General features: G+C 41.3%; 1 protein-coding gene across 2 annotated transcripts in view; it reads right to left on the bottom strand.

Moving 5' to 3' along the window:
- Positions 1-202: 202 nt before the first annotated feature.
- LOC140428369 (beta-1,4-galactosyltransferase 5-like) overlaps positions 203-27403 on the bottom strand; it is a 116463-nt gene continuing 89262 nt past the window's right edge. For both annotated transcript variants that reach the window (XM_072514758.1, XM_072514759.1), the window contains exons 4-9: positions 23997-24121; positions 19294-19410; positions 10234-10421; positions 9604-9726; positions 4882-4983; positions 203-3249 (exon numbers count right to left, since the gene is read on the bottom strand). In XM_072514758.1, the coding sequence (XP_072370859.1) occupies positions 3102-3249; positions 4882-4983; positions 9604-9726; positions 10234-10421; positions 19294-19410; positions 23997-24121 (803 nt within the window). In that variant the 3' untranslated portion in view covers positions 203-3101. The remainder of the gene's footprint in view (positions 3250-4881; positions 4984-9603; positions 9727-10233; positions 10422-19293; positions 19411-23996; positions 24122-27403) is intronic.

Genomic DNA, 27403 nt, shown 5'->3' with positions numbered 1-27403 from the left:
TGGTCACATTGCACAAACCAGCATCAGACAATAATGAACCAATTGTCAAAGTAGGATTTTTCACAGTACAGCGATCAATGCTGGAGGAGACTGTAGGTCAGATACTCCAAATAGATTTCTTCATGTTATACAAATTTGAGAATATTTTAAAATGTTTATTTTGAATTGTCTCAAGGAATGAGTACCCCACATTGACTCATGGTGTCTTTCACTTTTTATTGAAAAAATCATCCATAAATTAATACAAAAATGTATAACAAATGATCAAAGGTGTGAAAGATGGGACAGAAGGCTTTGAGGTGAGAACTCTAATACTTTTCAATGCTTTTCAGTGCACAGGTCTAGAACTTTGCTGATCTGTCCAGCTCTACTTGGAGACATGCAAAAATTAGACCATACAACAAAAATTTAAATAGGAACCATATTCTATAAACAGTGCATGCCAACATTTGAGAAAAAGGATTTATATTATCAGGCTTTTTTGTCCATGTTCCTGCATCAGTGTTCTAGAAGGTTTGATAGATTTCTACTTTCTTGTATATTTGCCAACTTCCTTTGCATGCAATTTGGGTCACATACAAACATATTGTGGGTCTCGTGCACCAAACATGGTCAAAAGTGATCCAAATCATGATTATTCTTCATTCCAACAGCATGGAGCATGTTTGTGAAATGGAGAGGGGATTTTACCAAGTAGATGCATTAAAAAAATTAGAATCTGCAGTTTGAATTGTTTTGAACTAAAGGCTGGGAAATACTTTTATCGAGACAATTTTGGAGCTTGTGCTGCCTCACAACAGCTTTCTAATTCTTAAAACTGGAATTTTTCACAGCGTTTTCTATATTATGTTGGAACATGCACATCACAATTTTCTCCTCTGTACAAATACACAAAACTCAATTGGAGAGAAATCACCAAAACATGAACAGTACATATTTAAGTGCTTCGTCAAAGCCATTTTGGGGAGGGAGTGGGAGTGGAACAGAAGGAAAAAGAGGTGGAAAAAGTGACAAACATATGGTTACATATAGCTATAAACCAAAACAAAATACAATCACAATTTTATTTCTGCAGTTAAGCAATATACCAGATTCCGAAATAGCAACACAAGTTACCATTGATAGCTGAAAATGAAACAAATCAGCATTCTCTTTATTGCTATACACTCTGACTGCATCATAGTCGGTCTTCAGGATAATCTGTAAAATTCCTTTGTGAAACATCAGCTTTAAATTCAAACATAAAAACTAAATAAGGCTAGCAGCCTTTCAAGGATGCAAGTCTAGGAGAGTGAAATTCTTTACCTTGAAAATCTTTAGCAAAAAACGATCAGCAAGAGAACAAAATAGGAATTCTATTCTGCATTCACACTAACAATTCAGCTAAAAAGAAATGGACAGAAGAAGCTTCATCCCTAGATGTCCTCTCATGCGGACTGATCATGACCTTGCAACAAAAGCTTTCATGTCTACTCACTTGGGTTGTTCCTTACTGCAAACAGCAGGGCCTGTGTCATGTCACTACCATTCATTCTTGGGTGTGATCATAAGACTCAAAAGGTGTAAACTAAAGATTGATACAAAAATATACATACATATATACATATACCCCACGTTAAAAAAAAATATATATTTTCCCCCATCTCTTCTCCTGGCACTTAAAGCAATGGACCTCCAGCAGTTGTGTTAAAGTTGCAATGGGTACGCTCATCATGTTTTACCAAACACTTCATTTATCCTTGGCAAAATAAACTGCAGAATCATGTGCGTGGGCTCCATATCCAACCATTCTCTCATGCAGTGCTCAGCTACAACATCTAATACTATAAACCATGTTTCTTTTTAAAATGGCTAACAATTTAAACAGGCAATGGGCTTTAGCACCTAATTCGTTAAGTTAACATTTTACTAATATTCACAAACATGGTGGGAGTAAGGGCAAATGTGCTCACCAATCCAGACAGACGAGCTGAAATTATCAGCTAAATGCCGCACTAAAGAAGGCAGTTGAACTTCCAAATGCAGAACATTAAAGAAACAAAACTTTGCGGTTTCACAAGTCCTGGATGTTGCCATAAACCCAATTCATAACAAAGATGGAAAATAGTTTTCTATACTTTCAGTGTAGTAACTTATGAATTGATAGAGCAAAATGCTACAGTATCATTGGCACACATTTTCTTTTCACAAAATGCTGATATTTCAAATATAAATCAGTTGCATTGAACGTCAAGAATCACAGTTTAACTAAGGCATGTGCAGAAATGCCAAATTTTCTCAGAACAATCCGTGAATTTCAACAGCGAGAGAGTGTAGCAGTAAAGAGAGCTGAAGTGGAACGCTCAATGAGTCATATATTCAGGAACACATACTAATAAAATCACCTCACATTTAAAATTAAGGGGATTATATTGAGTGTGTTCTGTGCGTTACATATACGACAGTGTCAGACTTAAATTGTTGATCTCATCATGTAAACCTTGTGGTTCAGTAGACTATAAATAAAAAAATATCTGGCAATTCACAGCTTATTTACAAAAACTTCACCCACTAGGAAGTGCATTAACAATTGCTAGTGAATAAACAAAAAATGATAATGGTATGCTTTTCAGCTAATTTAGTATTTGATCTGATAGTGATTGGAAAGGAAACTGCTCACGTCCATTCCTGTTAGCATCCAATGCCAAAATATGATACAATAGTTTCCAACTAGATCTGTAGCTTGGAAATCAGTTTGATTCATTGCCCCGGTGCTGCTATGTGGATTCGACAGTTTATTTTTCCTTCTTGATCAATGACGGACTATTATCCAATTGGAAAAGTGGGAATATGAGGTAACGCGCATGAAGTTCATGACACAAGAAATTTCAAGCCTGATTTTATCATGCTCACCGGCGCTTCTACATCGCCATTGACCATTACCCAGCCTGTTGTCAAGGAGTAAAATCAAACTGCTGGCCAATTCCACAAGACTACGTAAAGGAACTTTTGTGTTGTCTCATTGCAGATTTTTTTTTTTTTTAAACCAGGTTTACAAGTCCATCATTTTTTTTCTGAGCAAGCGGCCCAAACCCTCACGAAACTGTTATGCCCATTATAACTTAATAGTCACCCACTGGAGCCAGCTCCGGTGTCAAGTTTACAGTTATATTTTTATACAAGACTTCAACTGTGATATTTGGAAAGTACTTCAAGTTTTGCAGGCCATCAAGCTGTTGCCTCTCTTTAGAATGTCTCAATAAAGCATATCTGCAACAAAAAATAAATAAATAGTAAAACAGTTTGTCAAGGCTTTTGATATCAGTTCGGAACAAACTCATTTCAAAAATGCTATTGTATTTGCATATAACTAAGTGCACATTATTCAAGATAGATAGGTTCAACTTCACAGAATTAAAGTTAGTAAAATAAATTGAGTACAGAGATAGAATCCTAACACCATTAGTACAAGCTAATTATTGGAATGCAACTGAAACTTTATTTTCTCGGAAAGTTTGGCTGAAATATCTATTTGCACAGCATGGTGAGGAACTCCCGAATTAAACTAGATACATTTTCCCCAGACCAGGGGAAGGAGGTTATTAGGGGACAAAAGAGTGCTGCCGCAACAAAGACAAAAACACTGCCTCCCCATGGAAGACCCAACTACAATGAGGGCCACACTCAGAAACCACTAGTCAAGACCACTTGGAGGAGGGTACCCAACTCCCCCATCAAGTCTACTCCCAAACCAAACAAGGATTCCAACAACATAGAGGCAATTATACAAACTCGCATTTCAACAATTCGAACAAGGATTAACCAACCACCCACTGACGTGCACCCCTACTCATATGGCTCTAAAAACACCAAACACATGGAAGAATCAGAAGGAACCCAGTCTTCTCCAGGTTACAATATCTGCCTGGGCCTTCGAAGGAGATGACCACAGATTCTCAAAATGCAAAAGGCTGGATTCTCCAATTCCGCGGCTATGTCCACAGGATCCGTCTGGTCTTACAACTGAAAGTTAGTGCCAAACCCCCACTGATCCTCCGCCCGGTGGGGGACTAGCAGCTGCGCAATGTAAAGTCCCTGTCTTTACCTGCAGATACAGCTGCAGAATGGGCGGGTCTGTGGCCGCGTATGCGCATGGTGGCAGCCTGCGGCGGCCACGCCGTGCAAAAACGAGTACGTCGTTTTTGAGGGGGCGGAGCATTGCAAAAATGCAACCACCCCCAATTCCAGCGCAAAAGTGGATTCTCCGGTCATTCGCCAAACGCGATTTTGGTGTCGGTGATCGCCGAATCCCGCCCAAAGTAACAAAAAATAAAAATAAAAACCTGATACAATTAGTTCTAAGTCCTGGCTATTATCAATCCATGTGAGGACTTAAATGGACCCTACCAGCCACCACCACACTTATCATCCCTCCATAACCCCATTTTCATAATTGCAAGGATTACAGCATAAAAAAAAGGGTGCAAAACTGTGCATAAATCACAGATCACTTTGCCGACTCAATATGACTTTTGCTCAAATAGGATAACAGACAACCTTTGCCCTTGTGCTCACACACTGCAAACCCTTGCTAGGAGAACAGTCAATTCTCCGAACATAATCACAAGAGAATAATCACAAGAGAATAAAATCCAGGATTATTGATGAACTGCAGGATAACAACACTATCTATGTTGATTGGAAAAGCCAAAATCATGACAGGATTTCGTAAATGCCATCAAACTAAGTGCCTTCAACTCCGCCATGCCATCATCCTGATGCCCAGGTGACTCAGAACCCAAGCCCTGGCTGATACGACCAACCACCTCCAACCCCTCACAATGAGTATCGAGATCGGGGCAATAAGACCAATAAGTCGGGGCCAACAAAAGTGGTACTCACCTTCCCAAGAACTGCACTTCGCCTCGATGGTGATGAGGAACAGATTTGTATTTTCCTAAATCACCCCCTGGTCTTGTTACTGTAAAACCAGCGAACTGAACCCTAAAAAACAGACAACTAGATTCTTCAACACAAGTTCTTAGTTTGACAGTTACACGTAAATCATTGCACTTGATTAGAAGAACTCCAGGGGTTAAGTCAAATATTGGAAAGTTTCTTCATTTTCATAACAAGGGTTTTGTTGCAAAGGCGCAGGAGCAACACATCTGCCAGTTGAATTTGACAAAATGGTCCCAACATGTGCAGTTTTAAATAAAGTATAAAAGGTTACTCACCTTTGGCAGCTGGCAGCTGTTCATTCTTCAATTTAAATTCTCCTCCACTTACCATCAATTTGTGAGAGAAGGGGAGGTGAAGAAAGAATAACTAAAGAAACTGGTTCTAAAAAAACACTTTCCGGACTAGACAAGCGTGATCGCTCTTCTCGGGCCCAGACACAACATTACCATCAATAACCCAAATCAAAGGTGCAGGAATGAATCAGCTTTCCTTTTTAAAAATGCAGAATTCAGTACATAATCGGCAACAATTACTGGACAAGGATAATGTCTCATCAAACCGGTTTTGAAAACAAGTGAAAACATGTGCATCATGACAATAGCAGAATTTAGAACCGCAAAACAAAGAACCAAAGTTAACACTATATCTACATTCATGGTAACTTAGCCAAGATAGTGGAGGAACAGTGCTAATATTCTTATCTACAAGAGTCAAATTTCACCAATTATATTAACAATGACAAATAGATTGATCCAGTACAGTGAGACATCTGTGTCTTTATTATTCCTGAAATGTTTCACGTTCATTCTTAACAAGATATGTATCCCAACTCTTTAAATAGTTATTCAAATGCATTAACAGGATTTACTGCCTACGTAACATTTCCACCACACTTACAGCTCAGCAAAAAATTCAAATGTCAGTCTCACATTTACTCTCCATCTAGTTTTCCCCTCTTCTATATGGGGATAATTACCTGGCACTTTACATCGCACCACTCCCCAAAGCAGATTAATCAAAATTAAAACACTGTGGGAGACCAAACCTGCTTTACAAATAGGCAACAATATCAGAAAGCATCATATTCCACAACTTACAATGAAACACAGCTGAATTCTGTCAAGTTCTTTTAATATCAGACTGGGAATGCTAGAAATCCAAATTAAAACATCCTGTCGACACACAGTAGGATTGTCAACATCTGACGAGATCTAAAGCTAATATTCCTGACAAGTCCCTCCAGTAAAATACAAAAGCTAGAATAACATGAAACGTTAGCATGACCAGACTTTTGAGCTTGTGTTTTTTCCCCCCAAAATTTCAGAATTTTAACTTGGTTTTTCTATAATCACTGAAGACCTTCAATTAATTATCAATTATTTTACTCAAATAGAAGGTAAATATGTGTGCAGCACCATATCCTGTTGTGAAATTAACTGGATGTTTTATCTTCAGTGCTGCTATGTTAAAGATACTGAAAGCATTTCCAAGGAAATGAAATGCGCCAGATATCTTACAATAATGGAGAGAAGGTTTAATTGCCCTTGGCCTGCTTTGTCAGGAGGTTGGTCACATTTCTGTGGCCTAGGATACATTTAAAGCATTGCAAGCCTCTTGGGCACTCTCCAGTTGAGAGGCTGAAATCAGTGTGCATTCCAGCTTGGCACATAGGGTCACATTCCTTTCCTCTACATGATTCTTGAACCTTCCAGATCCGTGGCCAGTTCTCTCTCACTTCCTTTGGAAACCCTCCAATTTTGTTTCCACTCCTGCCACAATTCCAAAATTATTTTTGCGAGACACACAAATGACATTATCCCTCCTTGACCCCATGCTCTGGAATTCCCCCTAAAGCCACCTTCTCTCTCGCATCCTTGAAGATGCTTCTTAAAACTACCTCTTTTGACAAAGCCTTTGATCTGTCCTAGTATTGAATGCAGAACATCATTTCATAATCATCTCTGGAGAAATACAATTGGATATTATGCTACAGGTGCTATACAAGTACAAGGTGTTGTTCTTTCTGCAGCCTTCAACATTGTAAACCATCCTCTTCAATACCTTTCCTTAATTTACTAGCTCAGAACTATTCCTTTTACTTGGTTCTACTCTCAACCATCTGACCGTGGCCAAAGCATCGCCAACAATAACATCTAGAACATAGAACATACAGTGCAGAAGGTGGCCATTCGGCCCATCGGGTCTGCACCGACCCACTTAAGCCCTCACTTTTATCCCCGTAACCCAATAACCCCTCCTAACCTTTTTTGGTCACTAAGGGTAATTTATCATGGCCAATCCACCTAACCTGCGCATCTTTGGACTATGGGAGGAAACCGGAGCACACGGAGGAAACCCACGCAGACATGGGACAACGTGCAGACTCCGCACAGCCAGTGACCCAGCGGGGAATCGAACCTGGGACTCTGGCGCTGTGAAGCCACAATGCTATCCACTTGTGCTACCCAAATTCTGTTCCAAATTTCTCAGTCATAAAGAAGGAACATACTTGGCCCCTCCTCTTCCTCATTTGCACGCAAGGGGTCAGTTTCTACAATTATTAACTCTCCACTGCCTTCTGATTACTGTCTTTGAGCTTCCAGTTCTGATGGAACCAAACCTTTCTTCAACTAAACAATAGGAAGACCAAAGCTATAGTTTCAGCTCCAAAAGCAAACTCTATATTCTTGCCACCAATTCCAACCTCTCCCACTTATCACCTCAGAATAACCAGACTATTTTCAATCTTCATATCATATTATCATATTTAAATTCCAAATTCTCTGTACCAAAAAAGACGTTTATTTCCATCTCATCCGCGATAGATAACCATCATATCCAGACCCTTGAAATCCAATGCACTCTGTCTGGTTGCCTACTCTCCACTCTTTATAAATTTCACCCTTGCCCATCATCCAAGTTTGCACTGATCTAGGTTTCGTTTTGAGATATGGGGAGACAAAAAGACAAACTTTTCATTCTTGCATTTAAATCTCTCAATGTCTTCATCCAACCAAAACCAGAACCTCACAGCCCGATAGCCATCCCTCCAAACTCTGCACTTCTGGGTCGAGTTTATTTTGCTTCCCTGCTCCTTTCACCCCATCAAAACATAAAAAATAGAAGCAGGGGTAAACAAAGCAGCTCAAGTCAGCTCCGCCATTCAAAATGATTATGGTTGATCTTGTGCCTCAAACCAATTTTCCTGCCTTTTCGCCATATCCCTTCATTTCCCGAGAGGCCAAAGCTCTATTAATCCCAGCCTTGAATATACTCAACAATGACACATAGACAATCTTCGAGGGCACACAATGCCAATCCTTCGGCCTTGCCCCATGGTTCTAAATTCCCCAGTTAGGGGAAACTACCTCTTGCACAGCACCAGGATGCTTTTCTACGTGAAACGGTAGTATATATATTGAAGTCATCAGTATTACCACCCTTGATGCGTCACAAAATTACTCTATTGGTCAACGTTTCAGAAGGTGGTGGGAGATGGAGAAACGGTTATTTGCAGCTGGTGACTGCATTGTGGTCTGAATTATTCAATTAAAGAAAAATCATCCTTTATTCAGCCATGAAAATATGCATCAATTTCAGGCAAATATCTAAAAGATGTGAGGTACTAAAAGCACAAGCTCTGATGTAAAGTCCTTCCTGTTTATTTCCTTTGTTTCCATTTCTTTTATTTTTTTTATGCTTGGTCAGAATGTGCCTTTAAGCAGAAGACCCTAGCTAAATCAGCCTGCCAGTCAGGATTTGTGTTCCCAGGTTTTGTATTTTGGAGAGGAGAAACAGACTAGTTGGCACTTAGGAACCAGTTTTGGGAGAAGTTGATTTGATTGCTTAGCTGGCAACCTGTGAGTTGGTCAGGGACAGTGTTCTACCTCATAACAGTCAGTGATTGACTCCTGTGTGATGCTTTCTGAGAGAACTGGGCAGAAGTGTTGAGACCTTGGAAGGAGAAGGAACACGCTATCTTTCTCGCTCTTGCTGAAAGATTGGTGCTGTGCAAGGTGGCGAACATGGAGTGACATTATCCACCATTAATCAAATGACCCTGCCTCAAAGGGTTCAGCAAACTGGTTAGAAATCTGCCAATTATACTTCCAACAGTGCAGCCCTCCCAAGATTTTCAGGCCCATTATATTTATGAACCTTTGTTCTGTCCACACACACATGAATACAGTTCGAAGATACTTGATTGGCTGTGAAACACTTGGGATTGGGAATGTCTTAAAGTTATAAATTCAAATTCTCTCATCCTCGCAGGAGGCATCTAAATCGAGCAAGATTACATGGTATTCATTTGAAAATGCACGGGAAGGGTTTAACCAGAAAGTGTTTCATATGGATTGAATTAGTGACATACAAAGAAGTTTAGATATATTTTTGTTTATAAATTTAGAGTTCCCAATTTTTTTTTTCCCCAATTAAGAGGCAATTTAGCCTGGCCAATCCACCTATCCTGCACATCTTTGGGTTGTGGGGGTGAAACCCACGCAGACACAGGGAGGATGTACAAACTCCACACGGACAGTAACCCGGGGCCAGGATCAAACCTGGGTCCTCAAACCCGTAGGCATCAGTGCTAACCACTGTGCCACCGTGCCGCCCTAACAAATTTAGATATAATGCATTATTGTATCAAACCCAACCAACCTGTTCCAGAGATCATCATCTTCACCTCCCCAACCCCAAAATGCATTTGGGAATCCATTAATTTTTCTAAACTGCTCCACTGTCAATCCACTCACTCCACCAAAAAATTCATTGTAAGGAAGCCTGTAAAAAAAAAGACAGAACTATAATATGGAATTAAAAATTCCTTTTTAAATTTTCACTATTTGCTTGCGGTTGAAAATAAGATGGGAGGAGTCTGTGTAGTTGCAATAATGCAGAAAACAATGATAGGACCAGGGTGCATACTCCACATTTGGCAGGGTGTATACTCCACATTGAGAGTACTAATTCAGGGATGTGTCAGAGCAATTAATGAGAGAGAGAGAGAGAGAGAGAGAGTCACTACTAACTTTTTATGGCCTGATCTTACACAGAAGTGTAAACATGGTTATCTGAACAAGCCACTTGCTTACAGAGCTGTCTGAAGAATGGCACACATTGTGGAACTTGAAAGAAAAAGGAAACATGAAAAAGATGCCATGAACTCGATTCAAATAAAGTTTTGCTGGAATTTCACACAAAGCTACATAATTCCTTCCATAATGGTATTTATTCCACTTCTATTTGTAGCTATGATTAATTGATCACAGATTAAGCAACAGGACGTACAAGTACATGTATTTATCTAACTTGGCTGCAAAGTGCCTTGGCATCTGCCCACAGCCATAGTAGTTGCGATCATTTTCTGGTATGTGATCAACGTCGTGAAAGATTATGCAATCCCAGTCCATGTCTTTCAAAGCTTCCAGAAATCCAACATTGAACAGCATTGCACGGTTAAATGGGTGGAACCCAGCCTGATAAAGAGAGAAAATAAGTAACTGCTCTATCAACGTGAAAACAATTTCAAGCAACATCATTTTTCTTATTTAAATAGCCGCGAGTGGGGAAGGATTATTTTGTGCGTTACCTGCAACAAAATTGTAACTGGTGTATAAAATTGTTCACAAAATTGCTACACCTCTTTCACAAAGAAAAACTGGACTATCTTGACAAATTCTACTCAAGATTTCAAACTTTTCAACACCATATACATCTCACCATTAGTATAAGGTCATTGTGTACATGGTGCAATATTAAAAACCCAAATAATGCGATAGGAAATAAGTTACTGATTATTATTGATAAGGAAGTGCACAAAATATGGAGAAAGGTACAAAAAAATCAGCAAGGTGCAAAAGAAAGACTTGCATTTATCAAGCACTTTTCATGACTATTGGAAGGAAAGTGCTTTACAGCTGTCCAATCTAATCTAATTACGGTCATAATGCAGAAAACATAGCAGCCAAATTTCACACAGCAATCTCCTCAGCAATTGATTGAGGGGGAAATATTGGCCAGAATATCAAGGATAACTCCTATGCTCTGAATAATGCCATGGGGCCTCTACATCCACCCTGCAGGCAAATCGGGGCTGGGTTTAATTTATCAACCAAAAAGACACCACTGAAGAGGAAGTGAGCCATTACACATGTGGCCATACCCTCCTGGTTCCCTGACGTCGCATTTTGGGGGTACCCCAATGATGCGCTGGGGGACCTCGAGGAAGTTTCCATGCAAGGGTTTACCTGTCAATTGCCCAGAAGTGCTAACTTCCATGGACAATTGCGATGGGTTGGGAACCAGTCAATAGAAGTGATTTAAATCGCTAACTTCGGATGGTTGTGCTCGTTTTGCCCTCATGGTTAATCTTAAAGAGTTAGAAGTGAAAAAAAAAATTCTAACTCCATAGTAATTAACCGACACCGAGTCTCACATGGGACACCTTGCACACAAATGGCACCCCCCCAGCAGATCATGCATCCCGTGTCCTCCCAGGTCTGGTCGATAGAAAAGGGGCATTTTCTTCCCTGCGCCCCATTAACTCCTTGCCGATGCAGCTAGGGGCGCACTCCGCTGCTCCTGTCTCACCCCAGCCTGAATGAGGAAGGCTGGGCAAGACAGGGACTTTGCAATTACAGCAAGGGCAAGTTCATCCAGAGTGGCAATCCACCGGAGATTGTCACTCTGAGGAAGTTAAGGGCCACAAGGTATGTTTTTTTCAATAGATGTTACAAGGCTCAATCTTATCCATAGCAACCTAAAGTACAGTGATTACAAGGCAGCTTTTATTCGTTTATTTTGTTCCATTACAGAATTTTAAATGTTTATTCACAATTTAAGTTTCCTAAATGCAATATCTTCTTTTCCTGTGAGCTTAGATGTGCAATAAATGGCCTAGTCTGCGACGCCCACATCCCATTAAAAAAACGAATAAAAACGTAATCCTTCCGTGCATGCACACTTGGAACAGTCATGCATGCACCTGGACTCTGAGTCAACTGGAGAGAACGCTTGATGTGGGCCTCCAAAGCATGTTAACCTGCCGAGCCTGAAGCCTGCTCCAGCTGGGTGCATGCTCTGGTGGTGGACTGCCAAGGGGTTGGAGTGTGAGAAGCACTCTGTGCAGCACAGGGGCTTCTTTCTCCCAGTGTGCAGCTTCCACAAAGTATTAACTCGATTATGTGCTCCCCACAGGCTGGAAAAATAGTAAGTTATTCTTGCCTGTGTAGACGCATTTGTCAGTCAGGCGAGTTAAGGGAAAGACTAATTGCAGCACGTGCAGAGGACAGTCCAGAACAATAGCTGCACCCAGTTCCTGGATTTTAAATGAAAGTCCCTGTCTCAAAGGTGGCCTTGGTCCCTTCATTCTGAAATTTAATAATAATATTTCCTAAGCGAAAGGAAAAAACAAATCTCTAAAGTGACTAGTCAACTACGATAACATCTCTCCTTCACGTAGGACTGCAGGTTCACTTTGTGCCTATCATCACTATTCTCTCAATTCAAAAAGCAATACTAGACCTGGTGTTGTGCAACGAGCTAGGATTAATTAATGATCTCAAATGAATGCACCCCTCCTAAGGAGCAGCCACCATAACAGTTTGTGAGAGAGGGAGGGGGGAGAGGGTGGGTCCAAGACTAGTATATTAAACTTAAATAAGGGCAATTACGAGGGAATGAAAGCACAGCTAGCTAAAGTGAATTGGCAAATTAGCTTGAGGGGAAGGTCAACAGATATGCTGTGATACACATTTAAGGGGATATTTCAAAATACAGAATCGATACATTCTAACGAGAAATAAAAAAGGGGAGAGCCCAACATCCACAGTCAGCTGAAGATAGTATCAAACTTAAAGAAAATGCATATAATTGCATAAAAATGGATGGTGAGTGAGAACATTGGTCACGACATTAAATACAGCGAAAAAAAGCAAAAGATTAATAAAGACATAAAAGTTAAGAGTATGAGATAAAGCTAGTTAGAAATGTCAAAGATAGCAAGAGTTTCTATTCTTATTTGAAATAGTAAAGGGTAATAAAGTGAACACAAGTGAGCGAGTAATAAAGTGAGCGTTGGTCCTATTGAAAGTAAGTCTGGGGAATTAATAAGATGTTAATAAAATTAGAGAATGGCAGATTAATTGAAGGTATTTTACATCAGTCTTCACTATAGAGGATACAAGTAATTTCCCAGGATTAGCTGCACATCTGGAAATGGACGAGAGGGAGGGACTCACTATCATCAGGGAAGTGACACTGAGAAAACCTTTGGAGCTGTGGGCTGACAGTTCCCTTGGTCCAGATGAACTTCATGCTAGGGTCTCAAAGAGGTGACTAGAGGTAGTAGATGCATTGTTTTAATTTTCAGAATTTCTCTCGATTCTGGGAAGGTCACATTAGGTTGGAAAATAATAAATGTAACTCCTTTATTCAAATCAGAGGGAGACAGAAAACTACAGGCCAGATAGCTCAACATCCATCATATGGAAAATATTAGAAACTATTATTAAAGATGTTAGAAGCTATTAGCAAAGACATTTTAGCACAGCACTTGGAAAGATTCAGGGTAATCAGGCAGATTCGGCATGGTTTTGTGAAAGGAAAATCATGTTTCAACAATTTATTGTAGTTCTTTTAAAAAGTAACATATGCCATGTATAAAGGGAAACCTGTGGATGCAAGTTATTTATATTTCCAGAAGGCTTTTGATAAAGGTGCCACATCATAGGTTAATGTGAAAAATGAAAGCTCATGGTATAGGGGTAAACAGATTGATATGGAAATTTCTAAGATTTGAGTGTCCAGTGCATGATCTCACAAGAGGCTAGCATGCAGTATTTTGCAGTGGTGGGGGGGCTGCCATTCCGTAGGGCAGGGACTCACTTTCGATACCTGGGGGCGCAGGTTGCTCGGGAGTGGGGGGGGGGGGGGGCATCCATAGGTACAACAATTCTAGTTTGGTGGGGAGAGTGAAAGCTGATCTGGCAAGGTGGGATGGTCTCCCTTGGTCACTGGCGTGTCAGGTACAGGCGGTTAAAATCAACGTATTGCCATGATTTCTGTTTATTTTCCAATGCCTGCTGATTTTCCTGCCAAAGGCATTTTTAAAATGTTTTTAAAAAGTGAGATTGAAGGAATGATTACCTTGTTCAAGTGGGGAGGGAAGGTGGCTAGAGTTAGAAAGGTGCTGCTACAGAGGGGAAGGAAGGCAGGGGGTTTGGGTCTTTCGAACCTGATGTATTATTACTGGGCGGCGAATGTGGAGAAGGTGCGGAGCTGGGTCAGAGGGGTTGATTCCCAGTGGGTCAGAATAGAGGAGAGTTTGTGTAGGGGGTCGGGATTGAAGGCACTAGCAACATCATTGCTCCAGATGGCCCCGGGGAAATACTCGGAGTCAGGAAATAATAGCTTAATTGAGAATTTGGAGGCAGTTTCGCCAACACTTCGGGTTGGGGGCAGGGTCAAGGGAAAAGCCGATTCAGGGGAAACCACAGATTTGAGCCAGGGAAGTGGGACAGAGATTTTCAGAAATGGGAGGAGACGGGGGATTAAGACACTAAAAGATTTGTTCCTTGAGGGTCGGTTTACAGGATGATAGGAGCTGGGATCGAAGTATGGGCTGGAGCAGGGGGAAATGTTTAGATACATGTAGGTCCGAGATTTTGCCAGGAAGGAGATACAGAGCTTCCCGGTGGAGCCGACCTCCACATTGCTGGAGAAAGTGCTGACGACAGGGGTACTGGAGAAAGGGGGTAGTGTCGGCCGTTTATGGGACTATTTTGGAAGAGGACAAGGCACCACTGGAAGGGATCAAAGCAAAGTGGGAGGAAGAGTTGGGAGAGAGTATGGAGGAGGGGTTCTGATGTAAGGTGCTCCGGAGAGTGAACGCTTCCACCTCGTGCACGATGTTGGGGCTGATACAGCTGAAGGTGGTATATAGAACACACCTCACAAAAGGTGAGGATGAGCTGGTTCTTTGAGGGGGTAGAAGATGTATGTGAATGTTGCCGGGGGGGGGGGGGGGGGGGGGGGGGGGAGGGGCTGGAGGATTATTGGAAGGAGGTTTTTCGGGTAATCTCTAAAGTGGTGCACGTGAAACTGGACCCGGTTACTCAGGAGGCCACATTCGGGGTCGGACCAGCCGGGGTTGGAAACGGCCACATTCGGGGTGTCGGACCAGCCGGGGTTGGAAACGGGTGCGGAGGCAGATGTTGTAGCCTTCGCCTTGTTGATCGCCCGAAGGCGGATCCTGTTGGGATGGAGAGCAGCCTCCCCACTCTGTGTTCTGGAGTGGCGGAGGTACCTGTTGGAATTCTTGACTTTTGAGAAGTTAAGTTTGAACTGAGGGGAAGGATGGAGGGGTTCTACAATTCATGGGCATTATTCACTATGCACTTTCAAGAATTGGATAACACTGAACATTAGTGGAGGGAGAACTGTATGCGTTAATGGTGACTATGGATGATTCCTGATTTCTTTTTGTTATTTGTTTATGTTAACATGCGGGCAGTTGTTTGCGGGTTGGTGGGAGGATGGGATTGTTGTTGTTGATATGGGGATTGACATTATATCCGTTACTGCTTATTATTTATTGTTGGTGGGTGCAAATTTGGGAGAAAATGTGAAAAAGGAGAATAAAAATATATATATATTTTATAAAAGAGGCTAGCATGCAGATACATCGCGTAATTAGCGTAGCTAATAGAATTTCATTATTTATTACAAGGGGAATTGAATACAAGAGGAGGGAGGTTATTCTTCAGTTGTACAGGACTTTGGTGAGACCATATCTGGAGTACTGTGTACAGGATTAATCGTCTTATTTAAAGAAGAATGCAAATACGCTGGAACAATTCAGAGACGATTCATTCAACTCATATCTGGAATGCGTGAGTTGTCTTATGAGAAAAGGTCGGACAGGTTCGGCTTGCATACATAGAATTTACAAGAGCAAGAGGTGGCCTGATAGAAACATATGGCCCTGAAGGGGAATGTTGATGTGGAGGTAATGTTCCCTCTTGTGGGAGAATCTAGCACTGGGGGCCATTGTTTAAAAATAAGAGATCATCCATTTAGGACAGATGGAGAGAATTATTTTCATCAAGAGGGCTGAGAGTCTCGAGAAGTCTCTTCCTTAAAAGATGATGGATGAAATGTCTTTTAATATTTTTAAGGCAGAGGTAGAGAGATTCTTGTTAAGTGAGGGGGTGAAAGGTTATTAGAGATAGGTGGGAATGTGGAGTTGAGGTTACAATCCAATCAGCCACAAACTTATTGAATGATGGAGCAGGATTGAAAGACCGAGTGGCCTATTCCTGCTCCTAATTTGTATGGTTGTATTTGCATGTACCTTGCAACTGCAGCACGATTCTGAACTCTAGTCTACTGATCTGATAATGACTGCATCAAATTGCACATTGCAGAGATCTTGAATTACTCTACAGCAAACAGGATCAAAGAAGATTCCAGACAAACTATGGGGTGTGGCTTGTCCTCCAAAATGAATCAGAAATCTGGTCCAACCCAGTAGCATTGCAAATTGACACAGACTTCACTTACAGATTCAATCACTCTGGTGGTGTTGTTACACCCAGTTTGTTGCACAACAGTCTTCTTTACTTTTCACATCAAAACAATTATTTGGTTTGGAACTTGCCACTTTATTAATTAATGTGCAACATTCCTAAATCAAACATTAAGTTTGGGACCTTATTTCCTGGCATGAGATTTTCTACAAAGGTTTGATCTCATTCTCAATTTTTGCATTTCTTATCTTTAAGAAAAGTGAATAAATTATGTATTTTATTTGTCCCACTGGTGCATATTTAATGTTTAAATAACCCTCTAGGTTAACAAAGTCTGACCCTATGATCTCTGGTCATAGATAGGGAGAAATTTCTACCATTGGTGGACAGTTGAGAACCAGGGGTTGAAGATTTAAGATAATGGGTAAAAGAAGCAAAAGCGATATGGGAAAAATTTCTTCCCATACCAAGTGTTTAGGGAATGGAATGCACTGCCTGAGAGTGTGGTGGAGGCAGATTGAATCAAGGCATCCAAGAGGGAATTTGCTGCTTATCTGAAAATAAACAATCTGAAGGGTTAAGAGGAGAAGGCTGGAGAATGCCATTAGGGAAAATGTTCATTCTGAAAGCTGGTGCAGATACGATGGGCCAAATGATTTCCTTCTGTACTGTAACAATTCTGACATTCTGTGATTGACACTTTTGGCGATGATCCTAATTTTGATTGTTCCGATTACAAATTCACCAGTTAGTGAAATTAGCATTCCCAATAAATTGCGAACACTTGCCTCGTTTCTAATTAATATAATCCTTGCTCCATCCTCTTGTGTACAATTAAAGCCTCTCATCTCTTCTACAGATATAATGAACGCACTCTCTAAAGACATGGACATCTTTTCAAAAGTAATGCTAAAAAATTGAATACGGTATCCCAACTGCATCCAAAAACCTTTTTCTCCACATTGGTTTAATATCACTTGAATTTGGTTCTTTCTGCCATGATCTATAGGACTTACAATCCAGATATTGCCCCTAAGATTTGTTTAACTGGACGCTCAAGTCTCTTGCTTCTTCAAATGTTTTACCAAACCTTTTGCTCAAAATATATATCACTTCTCAATTCTCTACATTATATCTCATCTGATTCCCAGTGATCATCCTGTTCAAAACCACCTAGTCATTCACAGTTCTGTTCAGTCAACCAAACGGATCTTTTTTGTGTCATCCTTAAATTTTGACTTTATGCTGTCATAACCATGTTCAGCTCATTGTTTATAATATGTATGGAAATGATAATGTGTGGAAATGATAAGACAACGGTAAGTCAAGTCAACAAGATTTGGATGGTTCAAAATGTTTAATAAAGTAAGCTGAAAACAATATTTGAATGCAGAATTATCAGCAATCAAACAGTTGGCATGAAGCCTATTCAGTGCTGATTGTACAAGTCTATGTGAATGGACAAGATAACACTTCCTTAATTTCATCGTTTATGCTCTTGTTTTAGAGAGATTGTTTGAGGGATTCAAACTTCAAGCTGGTATAGAGAGTGTCACTACACTGGAAACTATTTTAACTTTCCTGATAAATAATATGGTGTCATGTGAGAGTACCTTTAAGACATGGCTGTTTAAGCAATGTACCTTTAAGAAAACAGTGATGTCAGAGAGTGGGTGGAGCGGAGGTCAGGTCAGCCATTTTGCAGTTTGAAGAGAGCTTGGGGAGTGTCTGTGTTTGCAGTGAGCTGGATCTCTGCCATGAAAGACTATCTCTGAATCATTTGGGTGATTTAAACTCAATAGTAAAGCCTTTAACCTGATGTGATTCTGTTTAAAGGGGTTAAGTCTCTTGGAAGTTTGAAGGAACATTTTGAGGAATTATTTACTGTTGCAATATTTTCTGAGTTATCTTTGAAGTAAGGGGTGTTAAGAGATCCAATGTTTATTTAAGATGTTAAGTTGAGTTCATGGAATAAACATTGTTTTGTGTTTAAAAACCCACGTGTCCATAATTGTAATCCCACACCTCGGGAACAAGCCGTGTGCTAGGAAAAGCAACAAATACATTAAAGGGAGAGGTGGGTTGAACTCCATGATACATTTTGGGGTTCTGAAAACGCCTCGCCCATAACAATGGAAACAGAATAAGCTTATATTTTCCTCGAATTCTGCACAGTAGCAAGGTACCCTGGAATGTGACAGTTTCTCAAGGGCAACTAGGGAATGGGCAATAAATGCTGGCCTAGTCAGCGTCGCCCACATCCTACAAATGAATATTTAAAAAAAATGTTTAGTGGGTCTCAACTTAAGCCAAATAAATTCTGATGTAGCCTAGAATTTTCAATACATTTGCAAAACTATACCCAATGAAAGCTTTTCAAAATTAGGTGAGGGTACCTTGCGTCTAGATACTGTTCGGTGTTCAATTAAGTACATCAATTTATTTACATTTATTTTCTTTATTTTTACAAACAACTCTTTACTCACTCATGAGCCTCAACGTCAAGGGTTAGTGGGCAATTTGACAAAAGGTCACAGCAAAGACAGGTCCCATCTTCACCTGACATCCACACATGCTCAAACTTTAAATAAACTTCTGGATGAATGTTGGCTGTACAAAGAGCCTGTAATTTACAGTGGTCAGTTGTAAAAGTAGCGATAGGCTACAATCCTGATGTGATGGAAAGTGCAGGTGCACAGTTTGCGCGACTAGAAGGCAGATGTTTTGAAGCACTGGATAATGATGAATAGTAAGCAACTTCTAAATTACAGCTTCATGTTGAAACCGTGCAGCTTAAAACAGATGTGTTTTTGTTGCTCACCTGTTCAATGACATAGAAAGCAAACTGTAAGCGTTGGTGCTGCAGCATTGGAATCAGATGCCTCAACAGGATTGGCAGATGCTCATGACGATTGCGGAATGGGATCAAAATTGCGACCTGAAATGATACAGCTGAAATAAAGTTGTTTGCATTGACAGATGGTTAATTTGATAGCGAATTAGTGCAATTCAAATAGGTCAAACATTCTGGTAATTAATTATTGCCAGTTCTGCAAAACATCAGACAGGCTGAGTGTTTCCTGCATACATTCCAGGAGGTGGCCACCCCACAGGCAGACAAGGGGTTCAGGATAGTTGATGGGTGGCCATTAGGAATCGTGGAAAAAGAGGCAGAAAATGAAAAATGAAAATGCAGGAGTATTTAGGCTGTGTGCCACCCTCAAACAGCACTCAGCATTTTAGATGACTGGCAGTGATGACACTTGAAGGAGCACAATTCAGACCATGGCACCAATGGGCAAGGTACTGCACAGTAGGGAAACAGCAAGGTGTAGAAATGCAATCATCATAGGAGAATCCATAGTTACGGGGACAGACAGGCATTCCCTGTAACTGTCATGGTGAGTCCCACATGGCGTGTTGCCTCACTGGTGCCAGAGTGAAGGACATCACTGAGTGTGCAGAATATTCTGCGGGGGGGGAGAAGGAAGTTAAGTTGTGGCACACATTGGTACCAATCACAGGCGGCAGACATTGATATCCTGCAATCAAACTTCAAGGAACAAGGGAGGAAGTTATAGTTCTTTTTGAGGTCCTACTTTTAAATCTCGGGAATACTCCCAGTATCACGTACTAGCAAGAGTCGATACTGGAAGATAGGAAAGGTCAATGTGCTGTTTCCAACATGGTGCATGAGGGGGGGGGGGACTTCAAATGCTTGGGGCAGTGAGACCAGTTCTGGGGCAGGAGTTACCTCTTCAAAAAGGGATAAGTTGCACCTCAACTGGACAGGGAATAATATCCACGTGGGGAGGTTCATTTGTGCGGTTGGGGAGGGTTCAAAACTAATCTGTAGGGGGAGGTGGACAGCAGCATTTGGAATTTTTAAAAATGCAAAAGATGCATAAAAGGAGTGCATGTTGGATACTAGAGATGGACATGGTACCACATTAGATAGATAGGAACAAACTAAGAAAGGCTAAAAGGAAAACAAAGATAGGTTTAGAATAAATGGTGAATATAACTAATGAGCTACAAGCACATATAACTATGCGCAAACACGACGTAGTGGCAATAATTGAAATGTGGCTGAAAAATGGTGAGGACTGGGTGTTTAATATTTAAATGATAATGTAGTGTGGTGGACTGGCAGCACTGAGTAGGGGAGTCACTGTTGTGTTGTAAAGGGGATGTCCAGGGGGCAGGAAATAATTCCTTTTGTTACAGAAGCAAAAGAAGGAATAATCATGCTCCTGGGGTATTTTATATATAGTCAATAGGGCAGCACGGTAGCACAAGTGGCTAGCACTGTGGCTTCACAGCGCCAGGGTCCCAGGTTCGATCCCCCGCTGGGTCACTGTCTGTGCGGAGTCAGCACGTTCTCCCAGTGTCTGCGTGGGTTTCCTCCGGGTGCTCCGGTTTCTTCCGACAGTCCAAAGACGTGCAGGTTAGGTGGATTGGCCATAATAAATTGCCCTTAGTGACCAAACATGGTTAGGAGGGGTTATTGGGTTACGGGGATAGGGAGGAAGTGAGGGTTTAAGTAGGTCGGTGCAGACCCGATGGGCCGAATAGCCTCCTTGTGCACTGTACGTTCAATAGTGATAGAAAAATAGATGAGCAAATCTGCAGGGAAATCAGAAATGCACAAGAACTACAGAGCAGTGATATTGGGAGAATTTTAGTTCGCGAAATATCGATTGTGATAATGTTAAGACAAGAGAAAGGAAAGGAAAGGGTGGAATTTCTGGATGTGTTCAGAAGAATTTCCTTTGGCCAGTATGTTCTTGTTCTAGCCGAGGACGTCAGATTTCTGGATTTGATGCTGGAAAAAGAAGAGGCCTAGTTGCCGGTGGGGGAAGAGTTGGGTAAGAACGACCACCTATCAAGAGGTTTACATTAGCAATGGAAAAGCACAAAACACAATCTAAAGCCAACTTCTCAATTGGAAGAGAGCCAAGTTCATTGAGATAAGAGGGAATCTAGCTGGGGTGAAATGGATCCAAAGACAGACAGAAAAAAAACCTGTCATGGACCAATTTTGTGATGTCGGAGATGCTTCAGGTACAGACTAAATACATTCCAAGAGAGAATAGTAGGGACAACCAAAGTCTGGGCTCAAAGGGTGTTGAGAGAGATAGAAAATATGATGAACCAAATTTTAAAAAGAGGGGGCATTATTCTTATCATCAGGTGAATTGTCAAGCCAAGAACCTAGCCAAATTCAACGAGTTGAAAGGGGCACTGAAGAGGATATACGACTGACAAAGAGAGAATATGAAAGTAGAGTAGCAATCGAAGTAAAAGAGGAACCTCAATGTACCAGCATGTAAATAGTATGCCAATAATAAAAAGGGACAAAGGGGTCAATATATATTTAAGAGGCCCAGGACACAGCTAGGATACTTGGGAATGGTGTTTACTAAGGAAGGGGATGCTGAAATAAACAGTAGAAATGGAGAGGGTAGAGCTAATGGAATGGGTGAAAATGGATAGGCAGCATCTACTGCAAAGGCTGGCTATGCTTAAAGCAGATAAGTTACCTGGTCCAGATGGCTTGGAATAGAGGGTTCAGTGTCAGCTTGGACAAAAAAATTGGTTTAAGGACAGAAAACAGTGAGGCATGGTAAGCAGTTGTTTTTCAGACTGATCTAAAAATGTTGTAGGGCTACAGAGATAAAGAGTGGGGAATGGGACTGACTAGATCGCTCTACAGAGAGTTGGCATGGACTCAATGGACAAAATGGCTTCCTTCTGTGCTGCATTGACTCCATGACTATGCCCTTTTTGGGACAAAAATGGGTTAGTTCCACAAGTGGAACTTTTCCAATGAGTGAGCACAATGTCTTCTGTACAAAACAATGCTAGACACATTCTGAATTTATCAATGCACAGGCGCTTGGCAGGCAATATTGTAGAACTCATCTTTTACACAGCTAACACAACATTATACAATATTCTTGTACATCAGAACACGGTTTATATTAAAAAGATGCTTAAATGGTGATCTGCTGGACTTTAGTTCAATAAAATCCCATTGTTGAGAAAGATAGAAATATGCGAGGTCGTAAAGAAACCAAAGGTTAAATTTCAGGAGTGAGTTTTTAAAAAAAAAAAAAATACATTCCTTCAAGTTCTTAATTCGAGGGGTAAAATAAATATTTTCTAAAGTTTATTTGCTAAAGTAAATAAACCTAGGATTTCTTTTTAAAAAGTTACATTTCACAAATGAATGAAACAGCGAAAATTCCAATTTATATTTGCCTATAATAATATGGAATAAGCAAGTTTGATTTATTCTGTCAATACCACAGATATTAAATCATCCATCGTGCAAATGGACAGAGTGCTCATGCATATAATGTGGGTACTGAATTGTTTATGCGGAACAGCTCCAACACCAAACAAATAAGTGCAGCAAACCATGACCGCTAATTTTACTAATTTAAAAAAAAGGGTGAATGAATTGAGCGTGGCTAATTTGGGGTAAGATTGAAATACCAGTGAATTATATTTGAAGTCTAATCTTTTATTGTTGGCTCTTGTGCACCAAGGGTTAAGCACAAGAATTATTGGGGAAGCTGCATGAACGTAACAGAACAACACAGGATTAGCCAAGGGGGAAAAAAAAAACACTAGGACTATCACTTCAAACACATTAGGGATTTTCCTCGGTTTACAAGGTTCAATGAAGACAGGCGTGAGCACCACTGCACGGACGGGAGGATCCATCGATTTTGATGAAATGAGCTCAAGAAAAAATAAATCTAAAAAGAAACGCAACACTTAATTCATGCCTCTCATTTTTCAAAAGCTCTTCCCATTCCCAGTGATCTTGTCCAACATGAGTCACTGCTTTCAGAACATGCCTTGTAGAGGTGCTGCTATATCACTGGGTGATAGCTCTCTCTTATGTGAAAGTCATCGTACTGATATCCAAATTCAATTCTCTGCAAACACAGGCAAGCACTTGCCAAGTGTGATTACTGGATTGGAATTAGGAGCAAGAATTCAGGCAATAGCGTGCAAAAAATATACTAGCATCATAATGTTTAGCAGCAGGTTTCATGTTTGATTGCCCGATTGAAATATAGGTCAACAAGCCAATTATTAAGGATACCATTTTGCACTGCAATATCATTACACTTGTATGGAATAAATATTGGATTCAAATTTAATAGATGGCTGTTACACAAAGTATACTTCAATGTCCAGGGACTTCAAAATCAACAATTTATTTTACAATTACATGATCATCTGCATCTTAAAACACACCAGTGCTGTAATATCATTCAATTCACACAATAAATTATTGGTATGCAAATTGTCTCTGCTCATAAATTGGTTTTGCACTTTAATCATTGCTAAAATAGCTTAGTGCTGCTATGCAGCATTATTAATTCTTCTTTTTTATATCTTGAGGCTCACAAGTCAAGCTGTGAGAATCCAAGCTCAGATATTTCAAACATATTATAAAGTCAGAAGAAAGTATCTTAGTTTCAAACCATGCACCAATTTTATTACCTTCCAGCGAGGCATACAATCTCTTGGCTTCCAGTGGCCACCAATCTGGATATAAGGATCCTTAGCAAATAATTCCTGGATCTCTTCCAATGAAATTTCAGTCATGTTTACATCGATTGGACCCTCTGTTTGGGAACATTAGAAAGGAAAGGTCAAGCTGCTCCAAGTGGTCACCAGTTTATGTTGACTTCTAGAACCAATGGCCATACCACTACCCAAGGACACAGCTACAAGCCCAAAGCTTTGCACCCACTCGGCACAAGAATTGTGTACTCCCAAAATGTGTAAACCCATGGCTCAGCCCATTCCTCACTCCGCCATTATCCATCCGCTGGAAAATTGCTCAGCATATGTCCTGTTCGTAAAGCAAGACAAATCAAACTCAAGTAATTACCATCAAGTTCCTCCCGGTTATCAATGAAGTGAGTAAAGAATCAACAACAGTGCCATCAAGTGACATCTTCTCAGTATTTAGTTCACTGACCCTTCATTTCAGTTCTTCCAGAAACATTGGGCTCCAGGTCTCATCAGACCTTTAAATAAAGAATGGATTGATGGACCAATGACAAAAAGGATGCAAGAGCAACTGCAGTTGACACCAGAGGCAACATGGGAATAAGGAGCCTGAGCAACATTGAGATCAATGGGAGATCACGGTGGTAGTCTGCTGGTGGCTGTAGTCATACCTTACACAAAATAAAGGGATGGTTGAGATCATCAGAGTCAATCATTGCAGCAAGAGTTCTTGAGGAGTATTCTTGGGCCAACCATCTTCAGCTGCATCATCACTATCTTGCCCACTATTATATCAGATAAAGTGCTGCAGTTCAATGACTATATTACAGAATGCATACACCATTCAGAATTCCTCCCATAGTTAACTAATGCACGTCAGCCTACAGCAGGAGCGTCCAAGTTTGGGACACAAGTGACAACCAACATTCGCGCCACACATGTGCCAGGAAATGATCATCTCCAATAAAGGGAAATAATCACCACTTGTCAGCCTTCAGCACTGCCAGGTTCTCCCATTAATGTGCAGCTTAACGGGTCCAACCACATTAACAATAGAACAAGAATGGGGCAAGAGAGAACAGTCTGCAATGAATGGCACGCATCCCACCAATTAAACCGTTTACAAGATTCAACATAACCAACTGGTCAATGTTACATTATGTTTTTGTGCAAGTGCAATTATATTAAAACTCATGAAGCTTGACCCCATTTATGAATGAGTAGTCCACTTGATTGGCCACTGCATTCGATATCCACCCCCTCGCACAGTGCTGACGGAATTATCTAAAGGATCCATTACAGTTAGACATTAACACCACCTGTCAATGCTGTGGCCTCGACCATAAATAAAAGGTAATAGCAGAAAGGCCACTGGAACTCGAAGTTCCTCTCCAAATCTCTCACCATCCACATTTGGATATGGCCCAGGCCACCAGTTGCAAATTGTTGCCAAGTCAAAATCCTCACATACAATACACAATGAGGGAACACTATTACCATGTCTGTAGTCGTTAAAGAAGGCTTCCCAACTTCTCTGAGAAAATAGGAATAGCCAATAAATGTTTTGGCAGTGTCATCTATACATTTGGTAATGATGCAAGACAAATGGATTTCTAACATTTTTATTTTAAACCAATTTTCAGATCTGTGCGAATCCAGATTTACCAAAGCTAACTTCAAACAAATTATGATCAATTGGGTTTCTCTACACTTGCATTGGAAACATTTTTGCACCGCACTTATGTTTAAATTTGATACAAAAATGATAACAATATTCGACTGCTCTGTATCCAGAAAGAGCAAATATGCAATTCCATGACACGGAAACAGAAAACGCTGGACAAACTCAGCAGGTCTGAACGCTTCTGTGGAGAGAGAACGAAACGAGTTAAAGCTTAGAGTCTGTATGACTCTTCTTCAGAGTTAAAGAAAGGGAGAAATGGTGATTTTATACTATGTAAGAGAGGCTGGAGCAGAGCACAAGGTCAGTGAGAGGTGGGACTGGGGAGAGATTGCAAGTTGAGACCGAGGAAGTCCCGGGGCCGTGCCGGAGAATCCCCACGACCGGCGTGAATCGCACCACGCTGCTCCGACGCCGTCACGCGATTCTCCGCAGAGTGGAGAATCAGCATCATTGGCGCCGACGTGGCTGGCGCTGCGTCGGTCAGGGGCCGCTCTAGGCGGCCGGCCGATTCTCGGCCTGGGATGGGCCGAGCGGCCGTCGTAAAAACGCAGAGTCCCGCCGCCGCCGTCCAGACCTGCTCTCAGCCAGCGGAAACTCGGCGTGGAAGGGTCCGGGGGAGGCCTGTGGGGGCCTCCTATGTGGCCTGGCCCGCGATCGGGGCCCATCGATTTTCAACGGTGTCAACACTTAGCTCCTTAGTATCACAGAATTCCGCCCATTGTTGGCAGTGTCAAGAGCAATAAAAATGCTAGTAGTGGCATAAAGGTAAGGTAGCCCAATGTGTTAATGGGAGAAGGAAAGTCAATGCTCAGTGAAAGCAAAACTAAAGAACAAGTGACAGATGGTCTAATGGGGGGTGTGTATTGGATATAAAAAGAGTTAAGATGGAAGAGAAAGTTTGTGGTCTAAAGTTTGTCAGATTCAATGTGGAGTCCAGAATGCTGCAACATGCCTAATCGGAAGATGAGGTGTTGCTCCTCCGGCATGCACTGGGCTTCACTGGAGTATTGCAGCAGGCCAAGGATGGATAGAACATGCAGTGCAGAAGGAAGCCATTCATCTCATCGAGTCTGCACCGACCCACTTAAGCCCTCACTTCCACCCTGTCCCCGTAACCCAGTAACCCCTCCTAACCTTTTTTTGGTCACTGAGGGCAATTTATCATGGCCAATCCACCCAACCTGCACGTCTTTGGACTGTGGGAGGAAACCAGAGCACCTGGAGGAAACCCACGCAGACACGGGGAGAACAGGCAGACTCCGCACAGACAGTGACCCAGTGGGGAATCGAACCTGGGACCCTGGTGCTGTGAAGCCACAGTGCTATCCGTGCTACCCCGTGGATATGAGAGAATTGAAATCACAATCGACGGGAAGGTTGGGTCTTGGTTGCGGACTGAGCAAAGGTGTTCTGCAGGGTGATCATCCAATCTGCTCTTATTCTCTCCAATGTAGAGGAGACTGCATTGGGAGCAGTGAATACAATAGACCAAATTGAAGGAGGTCCAAGTGAAATGTTGCTTCACCTGAAAGGAGTGCTTGAACATTGAGGGACGGAGGGAGGAGGTAAAGGGGCAGGTACTGCACCTTCTGCAATTTCAAAGCACAGTGCTGTGGGAGGGGGATGAGGAGTGAAGGTAATGTAAGAGTGAACCTGGGTGTCACATAGGGAGCAGTCCCTGCAGATAGCTGACAGGGGCCGAGGGGAT

This window comes from Scyliorhinus torazame, chromosome 8, assembly GCF_047496885.1.
Source record: "Scyliorhinus torazame isolate Kashiwa2021f chromosome 8, sScyTor2.1, whole genome shotgun sequence".
NCBI classification, from domain to species: Eukaryota; Metazoa; Chordata; class Chondrichthyes; order Carcharhiniformes; family Scyliorhinidae; genus Scyliorhinus; species Scyliorhinus torazame.
Note: the sequence above shows the minus strand (reverse complement) of the source record. Positions and strands in the feature narration are given on the sequence as shown.